Source organism: Ovis canadensis, chromosome 20 (assembly GCF_042477335.2).
Source record: "Ovis canadensis isolate MfBH-ARS-UI-01 breed Bighorn chromosome 20, ARS-UI_OviCan_v2, whole genome shotgun sequence".
Lineage (NCBI taxonomy): Eukaryota > Metazoa > Chordata > Mammalia > Artiodactyla > Bovidae > Ovis > Ovis canadensis.
The window spans coordinates 27716433-27728757 of NC_091264.1; the positions used below are offsets into that span (position 1 = coordinate 27716433).

The 12325-nt window shown below is 38.6% G+C and overlaps 1 protein-coding gene across 1 annotated transcript in view; it reads left to right on the plus strand.

Moving 5' to 3' along the window:
* Window positions 1–12325, plus strand: part of DNAH8 (dynein axonemal heavy chain 8) — a 335116-nt gene that overhangs the window by 60006 nt on the left and 262785 nt on the right. Inside the window, exons 13-18 of the mRNA XM_069564262.1 lie at window positions 830–1027; window positions 3257–3333; window positions 5268–5367; window positions 6545–6664; window positions 8408–8543; window positions 11700–11887. Coding sequence (XP_069420363.1) covers window positions 830–1027; window positions 3257–3333; window positions 5268–5367; window positions 6545–6664; window positions 8408–8543; window positions 11700–11887 — 819 coding nt within the window. The remainder of the gene's footprint in view (window positions 1–829; window positions 1028–3256; window positions 3334–5267; window positions 5368–6544; window positions 6665–8407; window positions 8544–11699; window positions 11888–12325) is intronic.

Here is a 12325-nt window from a genome sequence, read left to right on the forward strand (position 1 = left end):
ACTGTTTCTGAAATAACGTTCATAATGAGGATTGCCCAGGGTTCTTTTTAGAAAACAGGTTTCTTTTATTGTGCTGAAAGTCACGTAATATAAAACATACGATTTTAACCATATTTATCTATACAGTTCAGTGGCCCTAAGTATATTTACATTGCTCTACAGCTCTTATCATCATCTTTCTCCCGAATTTTTCACCTTCCTAAACTCAAACTCTGTCTCCATTAAACACTAACTCCTTGTTCCCCCTCCCCCCGCAACCCTCACCTGCCAGCCCCTGGAGTCTACCAATGTACTTTCTGACGCTGTGAATTTGACTATTTGAGATACCTCATATAAGTGGAATCAAACAGTAGTTGTCTCCCACGTGTTCTTTAAGGGTCAGAAGTGACTGCAGGCATCCTTCAGGATTGTGGGGCCTTTCTTTTACCTGAATGTGGATTTATTGCTAGTGTTACATATCAGAACTGTCGGGAGTGCCAAGAAGGACAGTAATGCTTTTGAATCCAGTGAAGTGATTTTGAGGAATAAAAAGCTGAAACTGTTTAGACATCTGCAAGGAATTTTACTCCCTGCCTTTCAAGTGATCAAATTCTGAGAAAGGCTGTAAACTCTTTCCTTATGTTGAAACATCTTCTGTCTTAAATAGTTCAAGAGTAATAACGACTGGAGTAGAGATTTGTCTTCTATTTTATCTCCTCTGGTTGGGTTTATTTAAATGATTCTAGATCCTGTTTATTGTTTTTTTTTTTTTTTAATCATCGATTCATTAAGAGTTTATTCTGGGGAAGGGTGCTAATTTTTTAAATAAAGTAACACTTTTGTTTTTAAGATTACAGAAATGATAACTATTGTGCAAACATACTCAACCTTAAACAATTCTACCATAGAGGGAATAGACATTTTGGCAATAAAATTTAAAAATATACATCAAGGGGTTAAGAAGAAACAGTATGACATTCTGGATCCAAGAAGGACAGAATTTGACACAGATTTCTTAGATTTTATGACAAAAATCAGTGCTTTAGAGGTGAGTAATTATACATAATTTTACTTTAGTAAAGCTGAAATGTAGTCAATAGTACTATACTGAAATTAACATAGTTACTATTTATTACAAATTACTCTTGCAAATTGATCAAAAATACTTGCTGGTATGAATAATTTTCTAACTAGTCCACAAAATATTTTCCATCTTTTTTAAAAAATGAAAAATGAGTTTATTCAGTAAAGGGTACCAGTAACTAACCAGAAGCCCAAAGGGCTTATTGTGGCTAGGGTTTATTCTTCATTTGCATTAAAAATTAGATTCGGTTTTTGTTGTGCCAGGGACCCATGTCACTTTCCCAGTCTAAGAGGGAATTTGTTAGCCTTGTTCTTGGTCAAGTGTGAGAAGATTTGAGAACAGGTTAGGAAGACAGATCCCTCTTCCCTTGGCACTGCACTTTATAACCACATTCTCACTACAGCTTAGAGGATGGCTCTGAAAAGGCCCTCATCTGTCTGTCAGAGCTGAAGGAACCCCAGAGGGATGAGACTGTAACATATTTCTCTGTCACTTTTTGGGCTTATATGACCTCAGTTACTATCTTCCTGAAAACTCTTAGCCCAGGTGTAGCCCCAGGTCTCCTCCTTGCTGCATAAGGTCCTGGAAACACAGGGAGGGATAGGAATTCTCCAGGCAAAAATGCTGGAGTGGGTAGCCACTCCCTTCTCCATGGGATCTTCCCAACCCAGAGATTGAACCTGGGTCTCCTGCACTGCAGGTGAGTTCCTTACTGTCTGAGCCACCTGCTAACACACTGTCTTACTGAAAACTGTTAGCCCAGATGTAGCTCCAGGCCTCCTCTTTGCTGCACAATGTCCTGGAAACACAGAGAGGGATAAGAATATACAGTGTCCACTTCCTGGGTCTTAAATCCTTGCTAAGAAGGTGAAGAAAATTATATTTTTTCCCTCGTGTTTTAAAAGACTCCTTAAAAACCACATTATATATATAATTTGTGCAATATATATTAAAAAGATCCTAAAATTCTAACCATACTTTTTCTTTTTGACACAGATTTCCTTACAGTTTTTGAAAGTTAGACTCTGATATGAAGATATATTTTACTTTTAGTATTTGGTTTTGGGAATTATATCATTATGACAATGGGAATTTGTCTTTTTAAAAAATTATTGTGTAAATTATTTTTATGATTCATTAATAAAGATTATATGTTATAAAGACTTTACTGTGTGGTCTTAGATACAGATTTAGCTTTCAGTAAACTTAGATGCCATAGTTTTTAGTATTTAGAAAGAGATGTCAGTGTTTTAACTTTCCTTGGTTTTCCAGTGTTTCATTAATGGGTGTGGTATATATTTGTAGACAGTACCAATATAATCAATAAGTGAAAGTAAATTTACAGAGTGCTTCAGTTCCATCAGCTGGGCACCAAGAGTTTGGAGTTCACTGCTAAGGATGGTCGGAGCCTTGGAAGAATATCTTCTGCATCTCATTCCTCATTAGCATGATCAAGATGTTCCTGAGAGCAGTGGTATTGGACAGTGACACCTGTTCACTATGGGTGTCTATAGTGTCATTAGAGAAGGACATGGCAACCCACTCCAGTGTTCTTGCCTGGAGAATCCTATGGGCAGAGGAGCCTGGGGGGCTACAGTCCATGGGGTCGCAAAGAGTCGGATACGACTGAGCATAGTGTCATTACATTGCTCTACAGACATGCTAAGAAATCCTAAATGTCCCAAAGAAATGTGCTCAGTAAGGGACTTTCACTCCTTTCATAAATTCTGTAGGTCAACATACAATAAATAATAAGCAGCAAATGCAAACCGCATATGTAATTTTAACTCTTTAATAGCCACATGTGTACAAGCAAGAAGAAATAGGTAATGTTAATTTTAATGATATAGTTTATTCGACCCAACATAATAAAAATATTATCATTTTAATACATCACTAACAAAACGAAGTATGAGATATTTTATACTCTCTTTTTCGTACTAAGTCTTTGAAGTTTTATGTGTATTTTATTTTATATTTACAGCACATCTCACTTCCAAGTAGTGACTTTCAAGTGCTCAGTGGAAGCATGTGGCCAGTGGCTACCATACTGGAGTGCAGTTCTAGATGCTTAGATGATAGATGTGTTTAAGGTTGTTTTGATTCTATAGGAGAATCATTCATTGTTGTTAAACAAAACCAATCTTCTCTTTAATCCAAAAAAATCATTCAAACATTACTATTGCATTTCAGGTACAGATACAGGCATTTATGAACAGTACTTTTGGAAAAATTTTATCTTCTCAGCAGGCTCTTCAACTGCTTCAAAGGTATTTATAATGCATTAAGCAGTGTAATTGCTAGGTGGGATAACTTTATACCTGGAAATAACCATTTCAAAACAAATTTTGAGAAATCTCTATGTAAACTTTGAAACTTATAAACAGTAATCTTTTTATGATTTTATTTTTAAAATTAATTAATTAATTTTAATTGGAGGCTAATTACTTAACAATATTGTGGTGGTTTTTGCCATACATTGACATGAATCAGCCATGGATATACATGTGTCCCCCATCCCAAACCCCCTTCCCACCTCCCTCCCCATCCCATCCCTCTGGGTTGGTCCCCGTGCACCAGCTTTGAGTGCCCTGTTTCATGCATTGGACTTGGCCTAGTGATCTATTTCACATGTGGTAGTATACATGTTTCAATGATATTCTCTCAAATCATCCCACCCTTGCTTTCTCCCACAGAGTCCCAAAGTCTTTTCTTTATATCTGTGTCTCTTTTGCTGTCTCGCATACAGGGTTGTTGTTACCATCTTTCTAAATTCCATATATATGCATTAATATACAGTATTGGTGTTTTTCTTTGTGACTTACTTCAGTCAAACCGTAATCTTTCAATTACCATAAATAGACTGGTGAAAATTTGAAACATGGGATGATGTTTTTCATTGAATTTTATTGAGGAAAGTCTTTCAATAGGAAATGATGTCATATTTTCCCTCAGCTGTGTAATATCTTAAGGTTAATTTCATAAGTGTTATTAGAAAGGGAAAAAATAATGTTTGATTCTACATACTGAAAGGAATTCTGAAAGTGAAATTATCTAAGAGTAATAGGTCTCTGGCTTCCCTGATAGGACAGATGGTAAAAAATCTGCCTGCAGTGGAGGAGACCCAGGTTTGATCCCCAGGTTGAGATGAGCTCCTGGAGAAGAAAATGGCAACCCACTCTAGTAGTCTTGCCTGGAGAATCCCATGGACAGAGGAGCCTGGGGGGCTACAGTCCATGGGGTCGCAAAGAGTCAGACATGACTGAAGCGACTTAGCACACATGCCCATATGCACAGTAGGCCTCCAAACTTTCTGTTTTCCTTCTTGAGCACCCCTGCAGCTTTCTCTGTTCTGACAGCAGTGCTCCCCTACAGGACAGGGGAGCCTGGATTAGAGGAGTGGGCTGGACCAGAAGCCGTTTTCTTCCAGCTCAGAGAGGGCTCACTACCCATGTCAGGGACCCTCTTGGAACTCTCCCCTGAGAGCCAGTGGATCTGGGCTTGGGTCTGACTTTGCTGTAGTTCCATGTCTTCCTAATGATGAATCATACCTGTAAAACTTTACCTCGTGAGGTGATCGTGAGAGTTAAAACAGATATAAAATGGTTTTGATGAGTGAGAGTACCAGACAGACTGATGGCGGTACCACTTTCTCGGCAATTTCTCTGTCTCTTTTTGTTCATTTTATTATCAGGATGTTATGGTTCTAGTACTCCCTGTACACCCTTAGTCTCTAAGAGTTAAGTGATGTTTGGCTGACAAAATGTTTATTATCAGTATTATGACTGGGGATGACGTGAGCAGTAATATTGGCAGAGGGACAGTCAGTCAACTGCTTTCCATCTTTGCTAAGCCAGTTTTGAAAAGCTCAACTTTTCAATCTCCATTCAAATGTCATTTTCTTTGGGAAGTCTTTCTTGACTCCCCAGGCTTGGCAGGGTTTCCTCTGTTACAAGCAATTTCTGGCACTCTTACAATTGAAATAACTATTTATGTCAGTTATGACCAATCTCTACCTTTTCAATGAATGTTGGCTTCAAGAGGGCTGAAACCACACCTGTCTTGTACATCACTGTATCCTAGGGCAATGCATGAGGCCTGGTGGGAATATTTGTCAAATGAGTGAATGGATTTTTAGGACTGCAGCAACTCTTAAGTATGTTTCTCATTGACCTTTTAATTATTCACCTTCACTTGCTTTTAGATTCCAGAAACTGAACATTCCCTGTCTGCAGTTAGAAATAAACCATACCATTGAGCGTATTCTTCAGTATTATGTGGCTGAACTTGAAGCTACCAAGAAGGCGAGTATCATGTTTATCAATGGAACATCACTTTTCATACAAAAAGAAAAATACGCTGCAAGTATTTGCCATCATTATCTTGTGCCAAGCTTTTCAAACCGATCCTGTCACTGCTGAGTATCTTTGATGCTCCTCTCCATGGGGAAGGTCCTGACAGCATGTGTCCCTGGAAAGCCAGATTACACCTCTCTCCTCTTAAGGATTATCTTCTTATGACAGTGTTCATGTATGTGTAGGGAAGCCCATTTACGTTAATGTTTTTTGTACATCAAAATATGGGCTCAGGTTTCTGCCATAAAGGAATGCGAATCAGCCATAATTATACATCCCCTCCTTTAGCTTCCCTCCCCTCCCCTCATCCCATCCCTTCAGGTCATCACAGAGCACCAGACTGGGCTCTCTGTGCTACACAGCAGCTTCTCACCAGCTGATACTGTGTATATGCTGATGCTACTTTCTCCATTCGTCCCATTCTCTCCCTCACCCACTGGGTCCACAAATCCATTCTTCATCTGTGTCTCCATTCCTTCCCTGCAAACAGGTTCATCAATATCATTTTTATGGCAGAAACCAACACAACATTGTAAAAATTTAGAAAAATATCTAAATTTTAAAAATAGGAGAAAAAAAACGATTGGGAAGGCTTTTATCATAGTTTGTGATTCTGAATTAGATAACACAGCATTGGAATAAGAATTTACTTGGAAATGTGAAATTAGCAGTACAATTAATGGGGCCGAGAAACAGAGAAGTAAAAGTAAAAGGTAGTTAATTCTTGGATTCTTATCCTCTTCTTGTGTCATTCTGTAAAATTAAAATATATGTGTATAACCTGTAAAAAAATGTGGGCTCTGGAGAATATTATGACAGATGTAATATAGCTATGTGTTCCCACTTTTGAGTATATCTTTAGGATTAGGGATAAAAGGCAGAAGAAATGTATACGTATAATGGGAAGTAAGGGTTGAGAGAGAATCAAGTGTCATATATTGTAATCATCATAGTTTTTGAGCCTCGGGTTGATAGGGCTAGAGTGCTTCTGCATACTTATTGACAACCTCTTGTTTATAAAACATGTCAATAATGGTAATACATCAATAAAAATATGGCTGTATATATGTTTTACCTTTTCCACTGTATTGAATTTCAAACATTAAAGCCAGACCTTTAATTACAGCTTTATCATTCTCAAAAAGATGACCCCCCTCTTGCTCGCAACATGCCCCCTATAGCAGGAAAGATCCTCTGGGTGAGGCAGCTGTATCGCCGGATAAGTGAGCCCATCAACTATTTCTTCGTAAGCCAATAGTTAAAATTTACAGTATGTGGATCATGGTGGGTTTACTTTTTCTTTTTTTGGCATGCCCTGAAGCATGTGGGATCTTAATTCCCCCACTAGGGATTGAGCTAGTGCTCCCTGCATTGAAAGCGTGGAGTCTTAACCACTTGACTCCTGGGGAAGTCCCTTGTGGTGGTTTTTAATACAAGAGATATATTTTATACTACAGCATTTGTATCCAGTAGCATAACTAGAGCTAATTCTTTTACCAGGCAAAGAAAATTTAGTTTGCAAATATGCTTGAAAGAGAATAAGCCAATTCCTTTGATGTTTGGTAGATAAGCCTGATTAATTATAGCTAATCTGTCAGAAGGGTAATCTTAGAAATGTATGACCTTTAATCATACAGGACACTTTATAAAGGCTTTTGTAAAATAATTGTTTTGAAAATGATAGAGCACAGGCCTGGTACTGAAACTTAAGTCTATGTGTGGATGGATAGGTCACTGATACCCATTCAGTTCGGTTCAGTTCAGACGCTCAGTCCTGTCTGACTCTGTGACCCCATGGACTGCAGGATGGCAGGCTTCCCTGTCCGTCACCAACTTCCAGAGCCTACTCAAACTCATGTCCGTCAGTGATGCCATCCAACCATCTCATCCTCTATTGTCCCCTTCTCCTCTCGCCTTCAGTGAAGGTGAGGATGTGCTCAGAATATATTCCTCTGTGTAGGACTGAGACCAAGAGCAGGTGTAATGGAGTACATTCATCCTCTGTGTTCTTAAGACGATTAGATTTCTGAAAAACACCAGGGTAGTCTTAAGCCTTGTTGGAATTCTGAAATTGCCAGTTTGTCATCTCGCTTTGTTTGTTTGTTTTGGTTTTCCTTTTCTTGCTTTGTGTTTTAAAGAGATGGTGTAGCAAAGCAAAGTTGGTTTGCCTGGTGTTGTATTTCTGCCTAAGTAGAGAACAAAATATAATAGTCTTGCAAGGGATTTTATTATTTGAGTATTATTAAATATTGTTTTTGTTGTTTTTGTTTGGCTGGTATCATTTGTTTTACTGTCCTCAATATTAAAAAAATAAATAAATAAAACAAAATGCTGGCCTTAGACAAGAAGCCAGGATGGGTACTTGGTTGCTTATTGACTTTATAGTGACAGAGCAGAGATTGCCCTGTTCTTGATACATGTGAATGAAAACAAACAAAAAAAAGAATGTTCAATTTTTACATAGAAAATCTTGTTTTTGTTCTTTGATATATATTTACTTAAAAAAAAATGGGTGGGGAAGGAGGGAGGAGGGGAGAGAGAGAGAGGGAAGAAGGGAAGGAAGAAGGGAGGGAGGGAATCTACATTTCCTTTTTTTTTTTTTTGGATGCTGAAATTTAAGAATTTTCCCTGATACTCACAGTTCTAGGAAAATCAGTTCATTGTAACTTGCCAGAAAAGTGGGGAGGAAACAGAGAATTGGAGGTGGAGGCCCTAGTGCCTGCGGCCAGCTGTAAGACTAGATACCTTGTTTTTTAAATCCTATTTTCTGTCTCACTTTCTGCTTTTTACCATTTATATTTCCCTGCTTCCTTCTCTAGCTTGTCTGACCTTCCTCATCTCTGATCTTTTCCTGAGGCAAAATCTAAATGAGTAGCATTGTTATTTGATTTGATATCATTTAAAATATAAACAACAGCTTTATGGTTTGAATAGAAAGCAGACAGCAGACTTTTAAAAATAAATCATTTTTCTTCCCTTAAAAAAACAGAAAAACTCGGAAATTTTGTCAAGTGCAGAAGGCAAAGCTGTCATTCGTCAGTATAATAAAATTTCCTATGTTCTGGTGGAATTCGAGGTGGTCTATCACACAGCCTGGATCAGAGAGATCTCCCAGTTACAATACGGTGTGTGTAAGACTGCAGTGACCCTGCAGAGGAGGGAGTATTAGGTCGCTTTGAATGAGTTTGTGCTTCTGGAGAATTTTTATGTCTTTTTTAATATAACTGTATGATGGTTAAATTTAGATTTGGGGCTGATACAATTATTTATTTCTTTACAGTTAATAATATTCTGATTTTATAAGCAAAAATTGTCATGACCTTAAAATTGGTATATGCAGATTATGAGTTTCCCCTGAAAAACAGTATTTAAAAGTCAATATCAAAGCTCTTTATTTCTCCATAGGTTTGAGAAGATTTTTTAAAATCAGATGATCATGCTGTAGATTCAAATCTCAGTCCCAGAGAGAAAGGATCACAGCTTGCTTGTCCTCACTGTATCCTTCCTTCAGTCGCTCCTTCCTTCCGTCTGTCCTTCCTTCCACCCATCCTTTCCTCCATTATTCCTCCCTCCCTCCCCCCCTCCCTCCCTCCCTTGCTTCCTCGCTTCTTCTCTCCCTTCTTTTTTTCCCTTCTCTCTTCCTCCCCCCTGCTTTCTTTCTATAACTGAATTTAAGTTAAAATTTGATCTCCAGTAAATAAAGAATATTAGGGTTGTGTCTGAGTACCTCTGAGGGGTGGCAGGGTATTGGGCAGTTAAGTAATGTAGGAGATGGATGGTTTTAAGCCATCATCCATCCATGCTCCCATCACCTGGGATGTTGCTGTCATTGTGTGGGCTCAGTTGTTGGTCAGTTCAGGTTCCTACATTGTCCCATATCAAGCTTAATCTCTTATCCATAACCCTGGCAGAACCCTGACTATGTCCCATGGTGGGAAGGTGTCTCCCTCTCATGCCAGGGATCGCCACTTCAGGAGAGCACAGAATTGCAGGAGTAGGAAGCGCAGATTCACAGTTTGGGTCCCTAGGAGTGATGGCGAGAGGGGCCACTCCTAGTTCTGCCTCTTGGCTCCAAACTCACGGCACTACATATAGGTCACTGATCCACGGCATGGCTGCATCCCGAAGGATAAGACTTCAACCCTGTGGGGTATTTTCTCAACTGGCACCTCAGTTAAGCCTTTAATACACCACTTCTATCAGCCCAGCTGTTTCTGGGTAATGCATATGATAAGATCCAATGGATCTTAATGAAAGCCTGCTAATGGAGCAACGGTCTCAAAATTTAAAAGAAGGTTAAAATTTACATTATGGAAAAGATCAAAGAGAAGTTTTAGCAATCAAAATATGGAGTGTGTTTCGTTTTGCTTATACAATATGATGCACTTCTCTATTTTTTTTTTTTTTGTTCTGCCAGCTTTCCCTTTTAATCTGCACACTAACAAGTTCAACAGTCACCTGGTCCATAAAGCCTTTCCTTATTCTTCCTGGCAGATAATAATGTCTTCTTCCTCCAGAGGCCTCCACACATTTTATCATGACATTTGTGGCTTTATAGATCTGTCTTATCTCCCCTACACATTCCAGCAATACTCTCCACGTCTGTTTCGTCTTTGTGTCCTTTAAATAGCAGTCAAAGCTAACAAAACACACTTTATATATACAACCCCCATTAGTTCTCATGGCAGTTCTCTGAGCTATTATTCTTACTGTCATTTTACAGATGAAGAAACTGAGGTGCTGAGAAGTTAAGTGATTTTCCTGAGATCACAGAGCTGGGAAGTGGCAGGGCCAGGATTCAAATTTGCCTTTCTTTAAAAAAAAAATAAAATTGTTTATTTATTTGGCTGGGCCAGGTCTTAGTTGCCGCATGTGGGGTCTAGTTCCCTGACCAGGGAGAGAACCCCTGCACTGGGAGCGTGCAGTCTTAGCCACCAGACTGCCATGGAAGTCCCCAGACTTGCCTTTCATGTGAACACGGGCTCGTGCAAGTGAATTACTCTGAAAGACCTCTTGTTATGTTGATGTAACTATATTTAGCTGTATAGGAACTTGGGATAGTAATTGGAGACCTAGTACTGGTCTCCTCATTTGCTCTATGAAGTTTCTCTAGTATCACTAGTATCTAGTATTCACATAGAAGGGTCACTTAGTCCCAGAGTTGACTCCCTGGCTGTCGTTATTCTTAGTGGTCTCGCTGACCATTTTGTCCTTTCAAGAAAGCTCAGCTTTGCCTTAAGGAAGATAGATTTCATTACATGAATGTCCTAAGGTTATCTTGGCATTTACTTGCGAAGATAAATGATTTCCAGCCAAAGTTTTAAAAGATTCTAAATGAACTGGTTTTTAGTTGAAATCCTCCTGAAACCATCATTGTTAATAATCACATCAAAACTCATTCTGTTGAGTAAAAGTCAACAAACTTCAAAGGGATATGCAGTCTATTTTGTTTTACTAGAAGTTTGATGCAGCCATATTCTCTGAAGTAATTTGAGGCTTGGAAGATACGTGTGAAATTCTCACGTTAGCGGTGCTAGTATGAGATGCAGCTGAAGCTAGCACATACTAGTTTACAGCTGTACTATTATGGTGCCTCTAAAAGTAATTCATGTTAGGATAACAAATGATTGAAGGCTACCCAGCATGAACAGTTTGGGATTATATATTTAACTTCTTAATAAAAAGCATATCTGAAAGTGCCTGTTATATGACTGATGTTCATGTAGGCTAAAAAAAATTCTTCCTCTGCATTCTAGGAGTTCACAACTCAATGATGTTTAATAAATATTTATTACTGATACTGAACCTAGTTATCAATTTAAGTCAGACAAACCTTCTTAAATTTAAGAAGCCAATTTAGTGTTAGGTATAGAAAAGAGTTTGAACTCTATGAGGTGTGTCGTATTTTGTAGTTGGGCACATCTTTCAGCTCTCTCTCCCAGCGGTTAAATCATACTCTGTAAAAATAAACTAACACTGCATCACAGCCCTCTTAGACCCACTCAGAAAAGTACTGTATTACAGTTTATAGCACAAAGGCTGAGCATTCTCGGTTCATATTTATGTCTCTGGATCTGATTTTATGGTTTGCAAACACTCTGCATTCGTTTATCTAAGTTTTGAGTGCTGACAGTGCGTCAGATACTGTGCCTTAGCACTTGACAGCCAAAACTACCATTCTGTCCTTAAGAAGTCAGTGGTTCAGTGGGGAAGACAGTCATATAAACAGGACTGGAAGCAGAAGTCTAGAGTAAGTCATGTCAGCAATTGTTTATTTGTAGCTTTGCAAGCCACACTCTTTGTGCGACATCCAGAAACAGGAAAGTTGCTGGTTAATTTTGACCCCAAAATTTTGGAAGTTGTTCGGGAAACTAAGTGCATGATAAAAATGCAGCTGGACGTACCAGAACAGGCAAAGAGATTGCTAAAATTGGAAAGTAAATTGAAAGGAGATAAATTGTACCTGCAGGTAAGATGGATTCTCTTTTCTTTTCTTTTTAAGAAATATTTGTTTGTTTGGATCTTAGTTGGGTCTTAGTTGGGGCACATGGGATCTTTTGCTGTGGTGCATGGACGCTCGAGTTGTGGCCCGAGGGCTCAGTGGTTGTGGCACTCGGGCCTAGATGTGCCATGGCATCTGGGACCCTAGTTCCCAAGCCAGGGATTGAACCTGCATCTCCCGCATTGCAAGGCGGATTCTTAACCACTGGACCACAAGGGAATTTCCCTACTTTCTAATTATTTTGAAAGAGGTTTTTTTTTTTTTTTTTTAAAGAAAAAGACATCTTTGCAGTTGTGTTGATGCTGCATTGAGGAGAAATTTGTTATTATGTTGATTCTTTTTAAATTTTTTCAGCTTTATTGAGGGACAGATGACAAATAAAATTGTTAGATAAAGTGTAGGTCA